The sequence below is a fragment of the Nelumbo nucifera genome, chromosome 2, assembly GCF_055504915.1.
Source record: "Nelumbo nucifera cultivar China Antique chromosome 2, China Antique-T2T, whole genome shotgun sequence".
Taxonomy (NCBI): domain Eukaryota; kingdom Viridiplantae; phylum Streptophyta; class Magnoliopsida; order Proteales; family Nelumbonaceae; genus Nelumbo; species Nelumbo nucifera.
Window position 1 is genome coordinate 4,408,887 of NC_142650.1, and position 23,900 is coordinate 4,432,786.

General features: G+C 40.4%; 1 protein-coding gene across 1 annotated transcript in view; it reads left to right on the forward strand.

The window, feature by feature from the left end:
• HEXO1 (beta-hexosaminidase 1) overlaps positions 1-23,605 on the forward strand; it is a 90,483-nt gene extending 66,878 nt beyond the window's left edge. Inside the window, exons 13-17 of the mRNA XM_010255019.2 lie at positions 4,770-4,803; positions 5,093-5,191; positions 5,659-5,718; positions 5,817-6,067; positions 23,168-23,605. Coding sequence (XP_010253321.1) covers positions 4,770-4,803; positions 5,093-5,191; positions 5,659-5,718; positions 5,817-6,067; positions 23,168-23,343 — 620 coding nt within the window. The 3' untranslated portion in view covers positions 23,344-23,605. The remainder of the gene's footprint in view (positions 1-4,769; positions 4,804-5,092; positions 5,192-5,658; positions 5,719-5,816; positions 6,068-23,167) is intronic.
• Positions 23,606-23,900: the final 295 nt, after the last annotated feature.

Here is a 23,900-nt window from a genome sequence, read left to right on the forward strand (position 1 = left end):
TTGACATGTCTGACACTACAACTGACTGTGCCATAAATAGGCTTGACTCTCATAGGACGAACTCAAGGACTCTATAGCCACAAGACCAGCTTTATTCTCCAACACATAGAGACCATCCACCATGCTTCCTCTACCAATCGTCTTCCCCGAGGCCAAATCCTGAAACACACATGAAGATGAATAGAAAGTAACTGAACAGTTCAAGGAGTGAGTAATATTACTAATGGAAAGCAAATTTATAGGTAATTTAGGAACATGTAGTACATTAGAAAGGGTAAGGCCGAGTGGGAGAGATATGGTTCCTTGGCCGGCTATGGTGGAGAAAGAACCATCAGCTAGTTTCACCTTATCTCTTCCATAGAGAATATTGTATACCTGAAATAAATTTAACTTACCAGTCATGTGGTTTGAGGCTCCGGAGTCAATTACCTAAGGGGAATCAGAGGTATGAGATGACACATGGAAGGCAGTGGCAGTGTTACCTGATGCAGATGCAAAGGAGGTAGAAGGAGTAGGACCAGAATCCATTTGGCGAAGAGTCCTACCATATAACTCCAAATGGTCACGGAAGGAGTTGATGATCTCTTCCTTAGGGTCAGAACTGGGATGCCTTTCCTGAGTTACCATGGGACTAGTCTCTTGAGATGCCATATTACCTGAGTTATGCTTTTTGTGATTCTACTGACTTGGTTTCTTGCCCTGATCAGTTGTTGACTTCTTACCCAAATCCTGTGCCCATTTAGGTTTTCCATTGGAAATCCCAACATGTATCTTTGGTGTGTCTTGTCTTTTGGCAGTGAGTGCACCAAAGTTTACTCTTTATCATCTGTTCTCTTCTGAGAGTCACCATTCTTAAAACCACCTTCGACATTAGTATCTGAACTTCCCCGGACAGCTAGGGCAACTGGCTCCCCCTCTGTACAATTCATCACATTTCTTCTGCTCTCTTCTGACTGAACCAAGGCATAAACCTCCTGAACTGATGGCAAGTCTTTACTTCCCAAGATCTGCACCCTGATGGACTCATATGAAGGATTCGGCCCCAAGAGGAAGGCAAATACTCGTTGCTGAGATACAAGTGATTTGTATGCCTTTGCATCTTCATCACACTTCCAGATAACATTTTGATAGTGATCAAGTTCTTTCCATATCGATGTCAGATCTGAGTAGTACATCGAGAGACTCCTTTCCCCCTGCTTGCAAGTGGACGATTCAGCTTGCAGTTGGTATATGTTGGCATAGTGTCTCTGCTCTGAATAGGTGGACTTTGCTTGTTCCCATATTTCACAAGCAATTTCAGCCCACATAAAAGTTTTTCTCACCTGTGGCAGCATGGAAACCAAGAGCCATGACATCACCATACTATTTTCTTGGTTCCATCTATCATATTCAGCACTTCCGCTCTTCGGTTCCTTCACTTTCCCATTAATGTATCCTATTTTTCCCCTAGCAGTGATGTAGAGTTTTATTCCCCTAGACCATTCAAGGTAATTCAGACTATCAGAGAGAATAACAGCCATGGGGAAACTCATATCCATTCCCCCACTCACTCCATTTTGACTTCCAGAAATCCCTGAAGTAGCAGAATTCTCAGACGACATGGTCAACACAGATTTTTTTTCTTTTTAATCTAAAACCTCAACTTAGGATCCCTCCTTATATCAGACCAAAAAGCTTCACACACAACAAGTGATCAGTCCACACACTTCAGTTTTTTGGACTTAATCTATGCACAAGACCAGTACCAATTTCCAGAAAAAAACAATATGACAAATCTGATTTTCAGACCTGTACGGAATAACAGCCCCATCCTACTAGTTTTCCAGAAGGTCCACAAACATTAATCACAAGGGGAGATCCTTACACACAAGACATCAAGCCAACAAGTAGAGAAAAAAAGTCATACGTGACCTACAGCCACCTTTCACAAGTACAGGATCACACGATCCAAAACAAACAGAGGTAAAAACCTCACAAGGGTCTGCCGACATTCAGTGGTTCAGATCCATTCGTTTTCCTCTTGGTACACGACCAAGGGAAGAAAAAAACAGGAAAAAATAGGGCGATACCAGTTGCAGATCTGATTCGATCAATCCAGATTTACTCCTCCGTTCCGCCCAGATTCAGCAGTTTGGAGAAGACACTTGATCGCCCAGATTCAATGGCCACGCTCTGATACCATCTTGACAGTAAATCCGATTGAAGATTACAGCAGAAGAGAAGAGAAGAGAAGAGAAGAGAAGAGAAGAGAAGAAGAAAGGAGAAGGGTTAGAGGCAATGGAACAGTGCTGGCGGCACCAGCTCCATTATAATATATAGGGTGAAAAAAATAAGAAGGGAAATGACCCTTCTTGTGCCCCTACTAAGTAAAGTTACAATAACAGATTAAAATAAAAAAGCTTTAATAAGCCAAACAGACCCTAACAAAATAAAAAACAATTTTACTTCAACAATATCAAAGGGATTTAAGCAAGGTGGGTAGGGTAGTGTTAGAGAATAAAACCTATTCAAGGACTTCACTTAACAGCTTAAGCTTTTAGGTCGAATGGTTCTTTAAGATGGTATCAGAGCCACTTTGACCAAGTGGTCTAGTGTTCGATTCTCGTCACCCCATTATAATATAATTAATTAAGTTTCAGCACAAGGTATGGGCAAGCCTGTGCTGTCACGCTTCAAGCCTAATGGGCTTTCGTGTGAGGAGGCATGTTAGAGAATAAAACCTATTCAAGGACTTCATTTAACAGCTTAAGCTTTTAGGTCGAATGGTTCTTTAAGAGGTAGCATGGAACATCATCCCATTTGTTGTGTTCTGGGCAGTCTGGAGCAAAAGAAATGGCAGAACATTTCAGGAGAGGCAGAGTTCAAAAGAAGAGGTTTTCAAGAAAGTGATGGGCATGGTATTTTCTTGGTTGGCAAACCACTCTTTGTTCAAGAACAGACACAGAAATACTTTTTTTGATCGGGGATTTCTTTTTGTAAGGAAATAGTAGGATTTTTTGGTTGTATTTGGGCTTACCAAAAATGGTTAATATGGTTGTATCCTTGTACAGAATCTCATTGTACATGGTTTGTCTTTTGTGTTTTTTGGTTTTATGAATGAAATACTTTTGCCTTACAGTTTCAAAAAAAATGTTGATGATGGAAATTTAATTAAATTTGGCAAGATATAGGTATTGAGGATTTTTTCAGTTTCTAAATAGTTGGGTTAGTTGGTCAGATGTTAGTAGGGACTTGGGTGGGGACTGTGAAGGATTGCATGTGAGGTCCACTGGCCATACCCTGAGAGCCTGCAGTTCCATGGGGTTCATCCCGTGTGTTTTGGCAGTGATGCCAAGTGGCCATCTCAACTACTGGGTAATTGACAGTATTACTTTTTGTTAATTTCATTGCTCAAGAGGAAATTACAAAAAGATGTAATTTCAACCCCCACCAGCTGCGAAGGACTGTACATTGTGTAAGTTACTACATCTGTTCACGCATATACACTATCTTCAAAAACAATTTCCTCCCAATGATTTGTAAAACATGTCATTCTCAAATCAGCAAAATCCTTCTCTATGCTTGCCCATCTTACCATGCACCTTTCAACCTTCCCAGTCATCCTTTCTTCCACCCACCAAACTGATCAAAGATTCTCTTATTCCTTTCTAACAACACTGACCAGCACAAGGCACCTAGAACCATCCCTCAGAACAAGTTAAAGTAGACTATATATGGAAGCATGATATCAGAAAATTAAAGTAGACGCCTGCATCCATGTCCTGGTTCTAAAGAAATTAAGTCATATCTCTGTTTCTCACACCTATATATGGGCATTTAGTTCTGTATGTGTGATTTGTATATCTAAAATTATATATGAGCTTTCTCTCTAACACAATATACCAGGCATAACCTAACCAGCCAGGCTAGGTTGACTGGCTAAGGATCTATCTGAAACATCTTCTAGCCCTTTAATTAGAAAAGTATATGTAGACATTCTAGAATTTCCATAGTTTTGAGTAAGCCTTTATGAGGAATATCCAATGATATTGATTTTGCACAATTTTGAGACACATTTCTTCTTTGAAAGTAATGTAGAAGTTTCTTTAAATACAGTGGTTGTTGTAGGACTTTTCATCCTTGATTAGATGGAATTGAAAGTCACACAAACTGTTTCACAATCCTGATTACTACAAACTGGAATATCTGTTTAAAACTCTTGGTTGCTGAATGGAAGTCTATATCACACTCAAACAAGGTGCTGCTAAACCTAGTCCACAGTAATGACAATCAGTTGGGCTCTGTGCTTTTATGCAAAAGAACCAAGCATTGCACTAGTAAAAGCTTTTACTTTTAGGGCTTGAACTATCAAGTGGGACATTTTAGTACCCTGAACTTTTAGAAATATAAAGTCCAATTCTGTTAAAACTGCATTACAATGAGGAAAAATTACAAAAATGATCATGTTTAGATTCTCTTTTGCTGACTGAACTTTTATTTTACTCTTTTTTCATATGAAACCATCTCTATACTTCTTTTAAACAAAGAATAAAGGCACTTGAATGGAACAATGAAGAATAGTGAAAAAAATAAATAAATCTGAAGATGGGCATTTTTGTGAGCTGGACTCAAGTGTATATTTCTAAAAGTTCATGGTACTAAAATGTCATAATTGAAAGTTCAGGCTCTTTAGTGTCAGTACCCCCAAAGTACAGGGTACCTATCTGTAATTTATCTTACTTTTATTTTCTTTAAATATTTATTATTCTAAATGGCCCAATATTTGACAGATTGTTGGAGCTCAACTCTGCATGTCAAGGAATGGTATGCCTCTCCTCTGCTTAATTAATCTTCCATTATTTTGTGAAGCCGACATGCAACTCTTTAGCATTTTGGGTATAAGATTTACCAGAAAATGCTATAATGCATTTGTCAAACTTATGCATCTTGATGAGTTATGAAAATGGCAGGAAAAGAGTTGAAGGTTGACTTTTATCATTGTTATCTTATCTGTAATTTATATCACTTTTTGCCCCTTCTGGTCAAAGACAATGCAACTTCTCTTGCTCATATTGGATGGATTAGTTCTCTGAAGAGGTCTGTCTGAATTCAGGCTTCAAGAGCATAACATGACTGGGAAAGATGCTTACCAATATTTTGTATTGAAAGCTCAAGAGATGGCCATTGTAAGAAATTGGATCCCAGTGAACTGGTATGTTTTAAATTGTCAATAAATAGCTATCTGTATATTTCATTTTTCATCCTTAGATAATGTGATCTTATGTTGTATCTTATTTACCTTTATGCATACCCTTGTCACAAACTTTACTGGATGTTTTCTGCAAGAAAATTCTTTGGAGTTTTGAACATTCTTTTCATATTTGGGTTTTATCAGGAACAAACCAAGTCAGTTGGTAGATATGGAGGATGGGATTTTATATTTGAAACCATTGACATTTAAAATTTTACTCGTGCTTATAGGAACTGGATCATACAGCATCTTCCTAGGGTATTGTGATTAAATTAAATTTGAAGGATCAAATCTTTCAAAATAATCTAATTTCTCAACTCTTGAGAGATTTAAGTCCTTATAAGCTTTTGAAAATATTGAAATTCTGTAATGATATTTCAACAATATAAGGATATACTTAAGGCAGTTATCTGGAAATCTCATTTCAGGGAAGAAACCTTCAACACATTCAAGGATAGACTTAATCCACAGACAGTGGTGCATAACTGGTAAGTTAAGTACACATACTTTGTACTTGGTTTATTTCCAGTAGAAATTTCTTATTGTCTTTTGCATGTAAACAATTATACTTATCCTCTTCTGGAAGGTTGGGTCCGGGAGTCTGTCCAAAAGTTGTTGCAAACGGTCTCAGATGCATTTACAGCAATCAAGGTGTATGGTATCTTGATCATCTGGATATTACTTGGGAGAGTTTCTACAATAGTGAGCCACTGGAAGGAATAAATGATACTTTGGAGCAGGATCTTGTTCTTGGAGGTGAAGTTTGCATGTGGGGTGAGACTGCTGATACCTCGGATGTCCAACAGACAATATGGCCCCGTGCTGCAGCGGCTGCAGGTATACATGTGATGGAAATAAATCATTGATACTGAAGATGTTCTTATAATAATTATTGGGTTCTCTCTACCTCATGAATTAATAACTGATATCTAAAAGAAAATTTGATTTTATCAGTACTTCTTAGGGTTAGTTATCCTTCTCCTGGATTCATTACTTCCTGGGACCTGGGATATTTTAGGCCTCAAATAATTCTTGAGGGTTGGAGTAATAATGTTGATATGAGTGAAAACCTCTTATTTTCAGTAGAGATGCATAGGAGAAAAGGCTGAGAAAGCCTACCATCCTTTTAAGGGTTCTACTACAGTGTGAAAATTTAATGGTAAGGGAAAACCTCAGCCACTCAATACATTACACACTACCGTTTGCATCTTTTTAATATTGCTTTGGTGAGTGAAAACTTAACTTGGGTTCTAATAGGAACTTGTATGTTATTTTCTCAATTTCATTTTCTTTGGGCCTTTGAATGGGTTTTGTAGAGAACACTGATGTGGACCCCACTGCTGTGGTCCCCACTGTGTTCGTATGGCAGCATAGCATATGTTTTTTTGTTAGTTGTGTTAGTGTTAGTTGGTAGTTATTTCAGTTTGTTGTTACAGCTTGTTATTTCAGCTTTTTTATTAGTTTATTTGCCATGTAAGCAATAAGGGCAATTCAGCCCTTTTACAATTAATCAACATATATAAATATTAAGAGTGGGTCGGCAGATCATTATGATTGACCCTCTCTCTCTTTTCTAAAAACCATTCGTGTGCTTCTTCTTTTCTCCCTCTCTTCTTTTCTTCTGAAATCTTTCTTTTGCTTTCGAATTCAAGACTGATTGTAGTCTTGATTGACTACATGGTATCAGAGCAAGGATTAGGGTTTCTCATGTGAGTCTGATCCAGCCAACCACATGAGAATTACCTAGGGCTGGAAGATTAAGAGGATCCCTTTTTTGGCTGATTCTTGGAGGTTATCAGAGACTGTAGCAGTTGTCCAAAGAGTGGATTGTGTTCTTGATAATCAGGAAGAATCAGAGGAAGATAAAGAGTCCAAGATCAGTTTCTTTATCAAGACTGAAGGTGACGATCAGAATTTCTGTTCAAAACCTAAAACTGGTTGCAGAGAAGGAGGTCTTATGTTAGTCTAATTAGATTGACTACATGAGAATTTCCTAGGTTTAGAAGTTTTTCAACAAAGAAGGAGGATCGGCTGATTCTTGGAGGCTACTGGTAGTGTGCAACTACTACTAAGAAGATTGTAGAAGGCTGGGAGAGTTCCAGTAGTCAGGAAGAATTAGAAAAGGCTTCGGATCCCCAAGATTAGGGTTCTGCATCAGACAGAAGGTGGCGGCCAGAGATTTTCTTTCATAAAGTAAGTTTTTTTTTTTTTTGCTTGAGAATAACCTTGAAAGAATCATCTTGGTCTATTCTGAGAGGTGCGGCTGGAAAACCTTTTTTCTTTCTAGGGTTTTGAGAGAAAACCCTAAAGTTCAGAACTATCGTTGGTTTCAGATCAAATTTGAACTGGTTTCATACAAAATTCTGTTTTTCCTTGTTTTTGGAAGACCTAGGCCGGCTGTTATCAGTTGTTTAGGTGTTGTTTTTCTATTACAGTAGCTTCAAAAGTTTTTTATTGCTAATTCTTGACCAAGAATGGAGTTCAAGAATCAGGGGGAAGGTGTTTTTGGGACTAGCAATTCTGGTAACATGTCTGAGAATGCCTTTCAGATTACAACTGTGAAGTTTGATGGATGCAACTACTTAGAATGGGCCCAATCGGCCATGATGGCCATTGGGGGTAGAGGAAAACTTAGCTACCTGTTGGGAGATGTGAAAGAACCATCTAAGGAGGACCAAATGTATACCAAATGGGTTCAGGAGAACTATTTGGTTATGACATGGCTGTGCAACTCTATGCAGCCACATATCAGCCAGAACTATTTGTGGGCAAAAACAGCCAAAGAAATCTGGGATGTCATGAAAGAGACTTACTCCCAACCCCTTAATGTTGCTAGGGCCTATGAATTGAAGTGTGAGGTTAATAACCTTAAGCAAGGAGAGAAACCAATCTCCGTTTACTTCTCTACTTTGAATCTTTGTGGCATGAAATTGACCACCTAGAAACACTTGAGTGGGAAAGTCAGAAGGATGCACAGACTCATAGAAAGCAAGTTGAAACTAATAGGGTTTTTGAATTCCTAGCTGGTATTAATCCTGACTATGATATGGTGAGACAACAAATACTAACAAGGGACAGTGTGACCTTATCTCAAGCCTACTCCTTGGTGCATAGTGAAGAGACTAGGAGAAAGGTTTTGATGCAGCATCAGCCCTTCCCACCAGCTTTGGCAGCAATTAAACCTAAGTTTGGGGGTGATACAGAAAGGGATATAAAGAAGGAAGATAAGCGGGATCTAGTGTGTGAACATTGTAAGAAACCTAAGCATACTAAAGACACATGTTGGAAGCTACACCCTCATCTAGTCCCAACAAAATTGAGGAACAAAAGGGGTAATGCCCATATGGCTGTCAATACCGATTCTGCATCCTCATCGGGCACAAAATGCACGCCCCTAGACACCTTAGCTGTTGTTCGGGCTGCCTTAACTCAATTGGAAAAGGAAGTTGTGAATTCGGCTCAATCATCTCAGTCATCATCAGCTCCTTCCACATCAGTGTTCTCTACACCACAGCAGAATGGGATTATCCACATCAAAATCTTCAGATCCGATAATGCAAAAAAATACTTTACCAAGCCACTGGCCTCTTATCTACTTGATCATGGGATTATTCACCAGAGTACTTGTCCTTGTACACCACAACATAATGGGGTTGCTGAGAGGAAGAATAAGCATATATTGGAGGTGGCTAGAAGCATTATGTTTAACTCCAATGTGCCTATCCGTTTCTGGGGCGATGCTATTCTTACAACAGTGTATCTCATTAATCAAGTTCCTTCACGGGTTATTGACATGAGGCCTCCCTTTACCCTTCTATACTCTGATAAAGAATTATCTATTGTTCCCCTTAAAAACTTTGGTTGCACTTGCTTTGTTCAGATTCTTGAACCTCATCGTTCCAAATTTGATCCTAAGGCCTCCAAATGCATTTTTCTCGGTTATGCACAAACTCAAAAGGGTTATTGCTGCTATGAACCTACTTCTGGGAGGAGATTTGTCTCGATGGATGTTACTTTCTTTGAGGAGGTACCCTATTACCCTAGGGTTTCTCCTTAGGGGGAGAGTAGTGAGAGTGGGGTTAACTCATCAGAAGTTCCTTTACCTGTTCCATTGAGTGATGAGGGATGTAATGGGGAGGGTTGTCAGAGGTCTCAGGATTTGAGAGTCTATCACAGGCGGTGGAGGCAGGTTGATTTCGGTCATCAGTAGTCCAGGCCAGCCCCAGTTCCTTCTGCGGATCCAGGTCCAGGTACCACAGTCTCTTTATCAGATCCAGGTCCCCCTGAGATACCTTCCATGGTTGCTACTTTACCTTCTTTGGATGACCTTGACCTCCCCATTGCAGTCCGTAAAGGCAAACGGCGTTGTACCACATCCACAGCTCACTGCATTTCCCAGTCTCTGTCCTATGATCGCCTGTCCCCCTCTTACAGGTCCTTTCTCACATCCATTGTTGATATTCCTATTCCCAGAATAGTGCAGGAAGCCTTGTCAGTTCCTGAGCGGAAAGATGCAATGAAGGTTGAAATGGATGCCCTTCTGAGGAATAATACTTGGGAGCTAGTTGACCAACCTAAAGGAAAGAAGCCGGTTGGATGTAGATGGGTATTTACTGTGAAACATAATGCTGATGGTTCCATTGAAAGGTATAAGGCCTGGTTAGTTGCAAAGGGATTTACTCAGACTTATGGTATAGACTACTTGGAGACTTTTGCTCCAGTAGCAAAGATGACCACTATTTGAGTTCTGCTATCCCTTGCAGCCAGTTATTCTTGGCCCTTGTTCCAGATGGATGTTAAAAATGCCTTCCTCAATGGAGACTTACAGGAAGAAGTCTACATGTAGTTACCTCCTGGATTTTATGATGCAGAGACAGGTAAGAAGGTTTGCCGGTTGAATAAAGCCTTGTATGGACTAAAGCAGTCCCCTAGAGCTTGGTTTGATAGATTCAGACATGCCCTTGAAAAATTTGGCTATGTACAGTCCCAGTCAGACCATACATTGTTCATTAAAAGAGTGGACTCTTCCTTGACTTTGCTTGCTGTATATGTGGATGATATTGTAGTGACAGGGAATGATAACAGTGAGATTGAGTCTCTTAAACAACTCCTTCATCAAGAGTTTGAGGTGAAAGATCTGGGAGAGCTACGATACTTCTTGGGTATTGAGGTTGCTAGATCTAAACATGGGATTTTTATTTCTCAGAGGAAGTAAGTTCTAGATCTATTAGCAGAAACTGGAAAGTTGGGTGTTAAGCCTGCAGATACACCTATTGAACAGAATCACAAGATCAGTGCAGAGGGTGGAGAGCCTCTTGAAGACAAAGCTATGTTCCAACGGTTGGTTGGAAAACTCCTCTATCTTTGTCTCACACGACCGGACATCAGTTATGCAGTCAGCGTTGTCAGTCAATATATGCACTCTCCTAGAACTACTCACCTCTTTGCAGTTGAGAGAATATTAGCATACTTGAAGAGATGTCCAGGTAGAGGTATATTATTCAAGAATAATGATCACATGAAGATAGAGGTCTATACAGATGTTGATTGGGCTATGAGTGTTGATGACAGAAGGTCTACCTCTGGATATTGTGCATTTGTAGGAGGTAACCTTGTCTCCTGGAGGAGTAAGAAACAAAGTGTTGTTTCTCGTTCTAGTGCTGAAGCTGAATATAGATCTGTGGCTAATGGTGTGGCTGAAATCCTATGGCTGAAGTCATTATTTGAGGAGTTGGGTATTGCTTATGAGAAGCCATTAATGTTGTATTGTGATAATCAGGCTGCTATTAATGAAAGAATGGTAGGATCCATCTAATGGACGCCATGAAGGTTGCGGAATGGGTGGACGAATTTCAAAAATTTTCCTACCTTCTTCCAACTGGGAATCATATTCCCTAAATTTAGAATACAATATTCAAGGATCCTACTTGAACCATAATTGAACCAGATCTGGACCAAAAAGAAAAGGGAGGAATTATACCTGATCCAGAGAAACAGTATCTCCCAAAGTTGGTGTTCACGCCCAAAGAAGACACCAAGATCCGCTCCTGCTGAAGATGACACAGCTGCATGTGGAACAGAACCAACAGAGTGTGTCCCACACACTGGATCCTTCGCAAGAATCCTCTGGAAACTCTAAGCACCGAATCTTTTTCAGTCTTTTCTGCAAGACTGATGTCAAGAATTAATTTCTTGATTTCTTTCTACTGCAAAATCAAATCTTGCCAAAAGGAATGGCGGCGACTGGAGAAGAACTCCTGGGACGAAGATGGCTGAATTGCTTCTCTTCTCTCTGGAGTGTGAATGAGATCTAATCTCAATTCGCAGGATGCTTTCTTGCTTACTCAAAAACCCTGTTCGAAATCTAATGTTTTTTCTCTTAGGGTTTTTCCTCCTTTCTTCTTGATTAAGAAACCCCTAATTAGGAGTTATCCCAATCCAAATCAGTATTTGGATAGGGGATGATCTTGATCCTATCTGCAGATTAAGTTAGCTTACTCCTGATCTTATCAGGAGGTTACCAGATTCAAATCTGATTTGAATTTGGTCTCCCAGAGTGGATAAGGTTAAAAGGCCCTATCCTTTTTGCTAACATTAATCTCAGATCCGCCCCATAGATGGGTGATCATATCAGCCCAGCTCGAAATGGGCTTTTTGGCCCATTAAATGTTCAGTGCTTAACTAGTTTCCAATCTGCTGCCCAGTTGGGTTTCTTTGTATGGCGTGGGACCCAAGCATTGATCTACACACCAGCCACATGGGTTCGGCCCAGCCTTTATTACAAGGCCCAGCCAAATTCACTGAAAAGCTCAGTAAACCCCTGAGCCCATCACATGGACCTTATGGGCCCAACACTTACATTAAGTGGTCCCTGGGCCAAGCCATCTTATAAAAACCCAGGGACTGTGGGTAGGTGCAAGATTAGCCCATCAGGTACTATCCTAAATGGTCTTACACTTAACCTCTCAGCCCTTAATGATCAAGCACTGCCCGACAAGAGAGGACCTCTCCCTCGGCTGCAAGGAACAGTGCCGCACTCTCTACTCACATGGATCCCGGGAATTAAAACCATTTGCAAACATTTTGAAACCGTACATATACATATATATTAATTTTGCAAAACAAAATTCCAACGATTGAAATCAACTGTCGGCAGTTTGGTTTCCATCAGAGAGAGTGCCTTCCCGATCATTACCTTTGTCTGACAAAGGGGCTGATCCTGTCACTATGATCACCCACTCAGATGAATTCTCAGACTGTCCCAACATACCCAGGTTTTGATCCCCGCTAAGGATCTCACTGATTGGCATATCAAAGACAGCCCGATCCGACACCTAGTGAAGTGTCATAATCGAGTCTAGGGGTCAGGTGTAACTTTCCAGTTTTGCCCATCTATCTCCAAGGTCCAGGGCAACACTGGAAATCTGGTCCGGTTCAAGGATTCGAGTAATCCCATACTGCATGTGCCTTGGGTCTTACCCTGGTGGCCGAGATGGGCCATCCCAACACTTGGTGGCACACCAGTATCAGCCTTGGCAGGATAAATCTCCCAGACTTATCCAATGGTTGTGAACATTTAAAACTAACACGAGTCTCTATAAGTGTCCAGTTTTAGGGTCTTACACAGAATTATACCAAACAACATGAATCAAACATGCACTTTATTTATTTACACTAAATGTCAAAAGTACATCAAATCGGATTGAAGCTAAGGGCATACAAAACTGTCTAACAATTAATATAGCTCATAATCCGGTACAGCATGACAGAACTAAGCATATCGAAGTCGATCAAAATTTTGTCAGAGAAAGGGTTTCGTCTCAAGAAGTGTGTCTCCCGTATATCACCTCCAGCATGCAGCTCGCAGATCTTCTCACCAAGGCTGTTCCAAGGAAGAAATTAGAGGCAGACCTATGCAAGTTGGGAATGACAAATATCTATTCCCAACTTGAGGGGGAGTGTAGAGAACACTAATGTGGACCCCACTGCTGTGGTCCCCACTGTGTTCATATGGCAGCATAGCATATGCTTTTTTGTTAGTTGTGTCCGTGTTAGTTGGTAGTTATTTCAGTTTGTTGTTACAGCTTGTTATTTCAGCTTTTTTATTAGTTTATTTGCCATGTAAGCAATAAGGGCAATTAAGCCCTTTTACAATTAGTCAAAATATATAAATATTAAGAGTGGGTTGGCGGATCATTATGATTGACCCTCTCTCTCTTTTCTAAAAACCCTTCGTGTGCTTCTTCTTTTCTCCCTCTCTTCTTCTTTTCTTCTGAAATCTTTCTTTCGCTTTCGAATTCAAGACTGATTGTAGTCTTGATCGACTACTGGTTTCATAATGGGCCAGCTATCATGTTTCAACATGTTTGTGTAAAACAAGGTCACATAGTTTTCAAGGTGCCATGGTGAGGCTAGGTGATAGGGGGTGCCTTTCGTCTAGTTGCCTAGCCAATGGGTTTTTTTTTTTGAATAAAAGCCATGAAGCCTAGGGTACTTCCCTAGGTTCCATGGCAAGCAACAATCGTATCTCACTATTAAATGTCTATAGTCTTCATAAAGAAAATGTATAAACTTCATTTAAAGCATAGAGAATCAACGTATTCATGAAAAAATGGAAGAAACAAAAAGAAATCTTAGAAAACAGAGGGGCTGAGCCTCGATTTTTGTCCTAGGAAAAAAATAGAGATTGTGACAAAATTTTGAATTCTTCCATGCTTATTAGTTCAGGTTTTGAAGCCTTTGAGGATTCAAAACGATATACATCTTAATTGAACCCTACCAAATAAAAAGAAACTAGTATTTTAACTCAAACTGAATAATTTAGTTTAATAGTGCCTGTTTTATTTATATAATCTCAGAATGTTATGAATATAAAAGTATTCAAGAGCATCATGTAAAAATATTTTGGCAATTAAGTTAGCATTTGTGTTTTATTGAATGGTCACAAGCAATTCTTATGACCATGAACTTATGAAAAACAAATCACCCAAGCATGCATTCACTAGGTGATTTGGTTTATCCTTTGACTTATAGGATATCTAGCTTTTTATAGAGGCCACAAGAAAGTGTTATGATTATGTGAACGAACTCATTGCTCCACATGTTAGCCTACCTTTGTATTTTTTATATTCCTAGTAAGGTAATGGATCCTAGAGGGAGCCTCCATTTCATCATATGATAGTGGATAGTTCGTGCATCACTTGGGGTAGCAACAATAAGCATGCACTCACTGGACAAGTCCATCTTTAATTTGATTGACAAAATGTTTATGTTTTATTGAAGGGCTCAAAAAAGTGTTGTGACCATGTGGACTAATCGAAACCAAATCACCTAGGCATGCACTCACAAGGTGATTTGGTTTTAATTTGATTATTAACATGTTTGTCATTTATTGGAGGGTCACAAGCAAGAGCCAATTTTGTCTAGCCTTTCTAAAATTGGGTTCCATAGACTTTTAGAAGTGCACTTTTCCCCCAGTGGTAAGCAAGCCCAAATACATTTGAAACTTCCCTCACTGCCAATTCTACCACATTTGAAACTCTCCCCCAGTGGTAAGTACTTTTAACCTTGGAGCCCAAGATCTCAGCCAATTCTACCACATTTGAAACTTCCTCCACTTCCATCATCTCATTCTTGACCAGATTTACTTTCAAACTTGATACTACTTTGAAGTTTGAACCAGCATAATAAGCATCTTAGACTGAGAACCTGATTCGAATGTGTCGCATAAGATAGAAGTGTCATCTGCAAACTGAAGGATTTCCACCTTTGAGCCATTGCTACTTGCGTCAAAGCCTTCCAAGAAACCCATCTCTGAAGCTCTAGCTGTCATCTTACTTAAACCTTCCATCACCATTCAGAAAAGAAGAGGAAACAGTGGGTCCCCTTGTTTCAATCCTCTTGAACTTTTAAAATTCCCTTGAGCCATGTAAAGAGACTGGGCCGAATGGGTCATAGTATCTTCTCTTGTAATATCTTTTCTTTTATTGTTGGCTAATGGGCCTCTCTTAATGGGCCTGTTATTTCTTTTGTTTAATCTCTCTATGTTACTGCCTAGTTGGCCGCCCACTTAAGGGCATACTTGTCATTACTCTAACTTTAATTCTTAATAAAAAGAAAGGATTAGAGGAGAAAGGGAAGATAATTCGATTCTTCTTCTTCTTCCTTCTCTTTTCGCCATCTTCTTCTCTTGTGTTGCTGCTCTTACTTCTCTTCTTCCTTTTTCTTCTAATCTTCAAATTTACACCTAATATTTGAGGACTGATTTACATCTTGGTATCAGAGCAGGTCTATTTCTTCCTTTTTTTTCTTTCTTCTTCTTTTCCATACACCCTTAGATTAAGAGAGTGTATGGAGAGATAGGTTCTCTATAGTTCAGAGGATCTCTGGCCTAGTTGGTAGAGGGTTTGGAGAGTTTAAATCTGGCTGGATATTGCCAAGAAGCGGTGTTGTTCTGTTGCTGCACAAAACCCTTAGCCAATTAGAGATTTTCGAAGGTACAGGTAAAGGTGAAGCTTTGGGTGTGGCGCTCTATGCTTGGGAGGTGTCTTGTGACTCCTAAAGGAGGGCGGTTCAGGTTTGGAAGAGATTAGGAAGTTTTGGTAGGAGCGGCTGCATCTTCTCTCTTCCTCCCCAACAGCTAGATGGAGTAAAACCCTATTTTTCAAGCATATGGGTTCTGGTTTGACTTCAAGTAAGTTTATATAGACAAAATTTCTGGTTCTTTGATTTTCGTTTGATTAATGGAGCCATACGGAAGTGAGTTCAAGCAAGTATCGGTTTCAGGCCTTGGTTCGGTAGATTCCGTTTTGACTGGTGTAACCACAATCAAGCTAGATGGGACAAATTATCTTGCTTGGGCACAATCTATAAGAATTTATGTATGTAGTAGAGGAAAACTCGGGTATCTCACAGGTAGTAAAGTGAAACCCAAAGAGACAAACCCTAAATTTGAGAAATAGATGCAAGAAAACTATATTGTCATAGGATGGTTGGTCAATTCTATGCAACCTCATATAAGTCAGCATTATCTCTGGATGTCTTTGGCTAAGGAGATATGGGACAGTGTTACTGAGACCTATTCACAGAAGTTGAATGTAGTCAGAGTCTATAAGTTGAAAAGTGATGTGAAGAACCTAAGACAGGGGGAGAAGAGTGTAGCAATCTACTACTCTATACTGAAATCCCTATGGCAAGAAATTGATGTTATGGAGACAGTTGTATGGGAGAGTAAGAATGATGCTGAAATGTATAGGAAGTTGGTGGAGAGAAATAGGGTGTTTGAATTTCTCACTGGACTCAACCCTGAGTTTGACATCATTAGACAAAATATCCTGGCCAGAGATGAGGCTACTCTTTCCCAGGCATATGCTATGATAAGCAGTGAGGAGAGTAGGCGGCAGGTTCAGTTGCAGGGTCCACCTACAGAACACTTTGCACATGCTGGAATAAAACCAAAGGGTCCTATTGAGAAAAAGGAACAGATATGTGAATATTGCAAGAAACCGAGGCATACAAAGGACACTTGCTGGAAGCTTCATCCTGAGCTTCTTCCTGATAGGTTTAAGAATAACAACAGCTCTAAGAAGGGCAGTCAGGTAGGAAAGCCTAAGGTAGCTAATGTTGCTACAATACCTGAAGGAGGAAATAAGGAGAGTGAAGAGAAATCAACCATTGAGTAGTTGGCAGCAATGAAGGCGGATTTTGAAAAGTATGGGAGGCTACTAAATCACTTGGAAGCTATTGTTTCTTCATCTCACTCTTCCAGCAACAACACATAATCTTCATCAGCATTTGCTCACTCAGGTATTCGTGCTTCTGCAAATCATGCTTCAGTTTCAGGTAATCATAAAATCCCTTGGATTATTGATTCCGGTGCATCAAACCATATGACTAGCCTGTCTAATCTCTTCTGCTCATACCACCTTCTCTCTGGAAAAGATAAAATATCCCTTGCTGATGGGTCTCTTGCTCCCATCTCTGGTAAAGGAGATATAAAGACATTTGACACCCTTTATTTATCCTCTGTCCTTCATGTCCCTAAACTTAACACAAACCTTTTATCTGTTAGCAGCTTAACTAAATCCATGAATTGCAGCATAACTTGTTTTCCCACTCATTGTGTTTTTCAGGACCTGCAATCTCAGAGGATGATTGGGAGTGGCCATGAGGCGAATGGAATATACTTGTTGGACACATCGGATCGAGCTTTGGGACCACCTCATGGAGTTGCCTTAGAGTCAGTTTTGTCAGAGTCTGTTAACAAAGTCCTGTTATGTCACATTCGGTTTGGTCATTTGTCATTCTTTGAGTCGTTTGTTTCCAGATATGTTTAAGGGAGTGTCTTTATTGAGTCTTCATTGCGAGTCGTGTGAATTGGCAAAGTATTGTAGACATTGTTATGGGCCCGCGCGTAGGATCTCGTCACGGGTCGGTCCACGGGGAGAAAGCCCTGCTTTCCCTTGCGCCTTCCCTTGCGTGCAGACCCTATTGTGGGAAACCGAATGGGTGATTTGTCCAAGAGACCACCCGAACTCTCCTAATGGGTGATTTGTCCAAGAGACCACCCGAACTCTCCTCACTCTTTTCTTGACTAGAAAACTGGATGCCTTTATTTCAATTCGTGGCTCCTTAAATAGGAGATTACAGAAGGAAATTCCTAATTAAACTCAAACTCCAACTTGAACTCAAACTCCTAATTACCTACTCCTAATGGTAACACAACTCTTACTTAAGATAAGGATCAGGGATGAGGAATGGTGTAGCTGGCGGCGAGTTGGTGGGCAGAGCTGATGTGGTAAGATAAGTGTGGGCCCTGCCCTACTGCTGCTGCCGGCGGTACGCGCGTCTCGCAGTGCTGCTGCCGTGAGGTGCGTGCTGCTGTCGTGCGGTGTGTGCTGCTGCCTAGTGTTGCGCGCTGCCCGACGGTGCGTGCGGTGCGCTGTCGGGCTGTTGTGCGGCACTGTCGGGCGGTGCGCGCTGTTGGGCGGCCCGCTGTGCGTGCTGCTGCCTATGACTGCGCCGCAGTGCGCTGCCGGGCGGTGTGTCCATAACAGACATTCTTATTCAGTAAGCAATAAAAGATCTCTTTCTCCTTTTCATATTGTTCACTCTGATGTGTGGGGGCCATATCATTTGCCAACTATGGGGGGTTATAGGTACTTTATCCTTTTTATTGATGACTACTCTCATTACACTTGGATTTATCTCATGAAATCCAGGGATGAAGTACCAACTATTGTGCAAAAATTTCATGAACTCATCCTCACCCAGTTTAACACTCGTATCAAAATATTCCGTTCTGATAATGCTAAGGAGTATTTTGAGAGAACACTCTCCACCTATCTTGAAACTTTTGGGGTTATTCATCAAAGTTCTTGTTCCTACACTCCACAACAAAACGGGGTGGCAGAAAGGAAGAACAGACATGTGGTTGAAGTTTCCAGATCCCTCTTGTTTGCATCCCATGTTCCTATAAATTTTTGGGGAGATGTTGTTCTTACTGCTACTTTTTTTATCAACCATATGCCCTCCCGGGTCCTTGACTTCAAAACCCCCTTTAGCCTTCTCTTCTCGGATGAGGATATTTTTCTCTTCCTCTCCGTGTTTTTGGGTGCACTTGCTATGTGCATATTCACAGTCATCAAAGGCACAAGTTTAAACCTAAGGCTCATAAATGTGTTTTTCTAGGATATGCTTCCACACAGAAGGGATATTGTTGTTTTGATCTAGTTCGTGGCACCCGCTTTGTATCTCGGGATGTCACCTTTGCTGAGTTGACTCCTTTCTTTAGCATTTCTCCTAAGGGGGAGAAATCTGAAGAGCCCTTTGCTATGTCTCCAGCTATTCCTCTTCCCATTCCTCTTGAGTCCTATCATGAGGTGTCTACTTTTCCCACTGGACCTACCTCCGATATTCCTATTCCTCCTCCTCCTCCTCCTCCTCCACCTCATTCTCCTATAATTCCTCATCCTCCTGTTCTCCAAAGAAAGGCAGAGATTCAGACATGGGCAGGTTGTTTCCACTCCTACAGAAGAGCCTCTTGCTCCTCCCATCATTACTGAGGTAACAGGTCAGCCTTCTTCTGACCCATCTACAGCTTTCCCAGACCTTGACCTTCCTATTGCTCTCCGCAAGGGCAAGCGGAAGTGTACAACCCATTGTATCTCCAAACACCTGTCTTACAGCCTTCTCTCTCCTTCCTACTACTCTTTTCTTGCATCTGTTTCTTCCCATGTGATACCCAGGTTCGTACCGGAAGCCTTATCTCAACCTGAATGGAGGGGTGCTATGATGGCTGAACTGGATGCTTTGCATAAGAACCATACCTGGGATATTGTTGACTTGCCTGAAGGGAAGGAACCAGTGGGTTGTAAATGGGTGTTTACCATTAAATATCACTTTGATGTCTCTATTGAGAGGTTTAAGGCTAGGCTGGTTGCTAAGGGCTACACTCAAATGTATGGCATTGACTATCTTGAGACATTTGCTCTTGCCGCTAAGATGACCTCAGTCAGAGTTTTGTTATCTCTAGCCACTACTTTTGACTGGCCCCTACACCAGTTTGATGTTAAAAATGCCTTCTTGAATGGAGACCTGCATGAAGAGGTCTATATGTCTTTGTCTCCAAGGGTGTATGGGAAGGAAATGCAAGGCAAGGTGTGTAAACTGCAGAAATCTATTTATGGTCTCAAATAGTCTCCTCGGGCTTGGTTTGAGAGGTTTAGGGCTGCTCTTGTCTCCTTTGCCTACACACAAACTCAATTTGATCATACCCTGATTTTGAAGAGAAATGGCTCTCTGGTGACCTTGATAGTTTATGTTGATGATATTGTGGTCACGGGTAATGACACTTAAGAGGTCAGTAAACTAAAAAGGTTTCTCAACTCTAAATTTGAGATCAAGGATTTGGGAGATCTTCGGTATTTTTTGGGCATTGAAGTTGCTAGATCTAAGGATGGTATCTTCATTTCTCAGCGTAAATACGTCCTTGACCTCCTTGCTGAGACTGGTAAACTTGGAGCTAAACCAATCTCCACTCCTATTGATCCTAATCATAAGCTTTCTGCTACAGATGGTGAGCTTTTATCTGATAAGGGGGTGTTTCAGAGACTGCTTGGGAAGTTGTTATATCTTTGCATGACTCGGCCAGATATTTCCTATGCAGTAAGTGTTATTAGTCAATTTATGCATTCTCACAGAGATACTCATTTAGCTGCTGCAGAAAGGGTTCTGTGTTACTTGAAAGGTACTCCAGGGAAAGGTTATGTTTGCTAAACATGGACACATGAAGTCGGAAGCTTTCACTGATGCTGATTGGACAGGATGTATTGATGATAGGAGATCCACCTCAGGTTATTGTGCTCTGGTCGCTGGGAACATTGTGTCATGGAGGAGTAAGAAACAGTCTGTAGTTGCTAGATCCTCAGCTGAAGCAGAATACAGGGCAATGGCACATGGTGTGTCAGAATTATTGTGGCTACGATCCCTTCTAGAAGAATTGGGGGTTGACTATGAGAAGCCAATGATGCTCTACTGTGACAACCAAGCAGCTATCTACATTGCACATAATCCTGTTCAACATGACAGAACTAAGCACATTGAGGTTGATAGACATTTTATAAGGGAAAGAGTTTCCTCGGGAGAAATTTGTTTGTCATTCATCACATCAAACGAGGAATTGGATGATATCTTGACCAAGGGAGTTCCAAGAGGGAAAATGACACACTATATAAGCAAGCTGGGCATGATTGACATCTATGCTCAGCTTGACGGGGAGTGTAAAGAGACTGGGCCGAATGGGTCCTAGTATCTTCTCTTGTAATATCTTTTCTTTTATTGTTGGCAAATGGGCCTGTTATTTCTTTTCGTTTAATCTTTTTATGTTACTGCCTAGCTGGCCGCCCACTTAAGGGCATACTTGTCATTACTCTAACTTTAATTCTTAATAAAAAAAATGATTAAAGGAGAAAGGGAAGATAATTCGATTCTTCTTCTTCTTCCTTCTCTTTTCGCCATCTTCTTCTCTTGTGTTACTGCTCTTACTTCTCTTCTTCCTTTTTCTTCTAATCTTCAAATTTACACCTAATATTTGAGGACTGATTTACATCTAGTCAGACTGCTAATAAGAATTGAAAAGCTTGGAGTAGTAAAACATACTTTTATCCAATCCTCCATCTTTGCCCAAAATTCATTCTTGCCATCATGTAATCCCCCCATCACCACACTTCTTGAGTCAATGAGATGAACTCATTCGCTATGAGGACTCCATCCTGTATGTGTTTGTTGTGGACAAAAGCACCTTGGAAAACTGATATAATGCCATAATGTTATTTATCACTTTCCTTAGCCTTGTAGCAAGCACCTTGGCCAAAATCTTGTAAATGCTTCTGATCAAGCTGATGGGTCTAAAATGTTTCATTTCAACTGCTCCATAAATCATGAAATTCCTTCTTTACGTTAAGCAAGTCCTGTTTAACAATATCCTAGTATTTCTTATAGAACTTGATGGTAAATCCATCAGGTCCCAGTGCTTTCTCCCCTTCCAGCTCCTCTACTGTCTTTTTAACCTCCTCTTCTGATAAAAGGTTTCTCTAGATCAGCCACTTGATGCTCTGGCAGCATCTGAACATGTAAACCATCTAGCTTTGTCCTGTTTGTGGGGATCCATATAAAATTTTCGTTGAAATTTCTATGGTGTCCTTTATCTTGTCTTCCTCCTCAATCAGCTGCCCCTCATTCACTAGTTTTTTTTGGGTGTTGGATCTCCTTCTGGCATTTGCTAATAAATCCTCTAAAAGTTATTATTACATATTTTTTTATTTATTGTTATTGTCATGTGTAGAGAATGTCTGCTGTTAAGATAAGGAAATCTTAGAAAATAGGGCTCTACGACAGTGGTCACTTTATGTTTAAGGAAAATCTCAGCCTCTAAATTCATGGGAGCTAAGGTCACAAGTGGGCAAGCTTACCAATTCATGGGTTGTGTGGCTCATAGTTTTTCCCATCACCGTAGAATTTGCCTAGGAAATATCGTGCTTCTAATTTGAAAGCTAACAATTCTCTTTTAACGAGCAAATATTACATCCTATGAGTCTATAAATAGGACAGAGTCTTTTGTTCAGGAATTAGTGAATGCAAATAGTAGCTTTGATTGTTTTGTTTGGTTACGGACTCCAGACATTTTTAAAGGTGCAGATTCCTTCAAGCCATTAGGTACTGACTAAATGCCCGTTTGGGAGGGTTTTCATGAAGCCGCTTATAGTGTTGCAAAGTAGGCCTGACACAGAATGTCATGAAGCTATGTTTGGTGAAAACCCCGGAAAGCCACGAAATGCTGTAATTGAGCCAAGAAATCTACGTTCTGGTGAAGCTTGTTTTGGTAGCTTCTCTGAAGCGTCCCAGGCAAAGCATCTCAATAAACACTGAAACCCTCCCTAATGGGCCCTAATTATAGTAGATGATTTAAATTTAAGTGCCGACTTCTAGGGTATGCTATCCTTTTTTCTTCTTTTTTTTAAGTGGAAACCACTAGCTTGTGAGAACACACTGTATAGGAAAACCTTGGCCCCTCATTTCATGGGAGCTGAGGTCATGACGTGGGACCTGGGATCATGAAGTGACATGCATGCCGATACAGGGGGTTGTGTGGCTCATGTGAACAGTGTTCACACATACTAGCATTTTCATTTTTTTATTTATTCTACAAATCTATTGAACATCTGATGTACAATCTAACTTTATGGGGTCAGCAAATATCACCATCATTACCAAGCCTTATCCCAACCTTATGGGGTCAGCAACATCTGATGTAAATCATTCTTGTTTCTAGAGTGGGTTCAATGTTGACACTTATCCTCAAAGAGGAACCTTTTATATAATATATTGTCTCACTTTTTGTCTTACATGACATTCACCCCTGCATCTTTTTCCCTGTAGAGCGCCTGTGGAGCAGGAGGGAGGCCATATCTGCGGGAAATATAAGTTTGACTGTATTACCAAGGCTGCACTACTTCAGATGTTTGCTGAATAGACGTGGAGTTCCAGCAGCGCCAGTCACGAATGAGTATGCTCGAAGCCCTCCTATTGGTCCAGCCTCATGTTATGACCAATAACTTCCAGTTTCCAAGTTTTTCATTTTACCAACTTTCTAAGCTTCGGCAGGTCAGGTTTCCTTTGATAACAGATTTGCTATATTTAGTGTACATATGTTAAGTGTCAAGGTCAGATGATTTGAATTCACGAGTTTGTAAAAGTGCTGGATTGGGATTTTTTAGCTAAGGTATGGTATGGTATGAATATGATGCTTCACAAGTCAGTGTGTATTGCAATTTGCAACTAGCAAGCACCATTTCACTGGATTCTTTTGTTCCAGCATCAGAGCCTTGAGAAATCCTAGAAATTCTAGAGATTGACGGTCCAAGATAGAGATGCAACTTGGGCAGGTTTGAGGCCAATCGGAGTCTAATTGAAAGCACTAGTTCTTGGTCCATCAGAATTTTCAAGATACATATAATATGTAATTCAGAATTTTCAATTAGTAGTCACTAAATACTAATGCAATTATTTTATTACATACTTATTGCGAAAAAAATAATAAAAATATCATTTTGACATAATTTATTGATGAATCAACAAGTTTAATAAAATACTAACAGAAACATTTTTATGA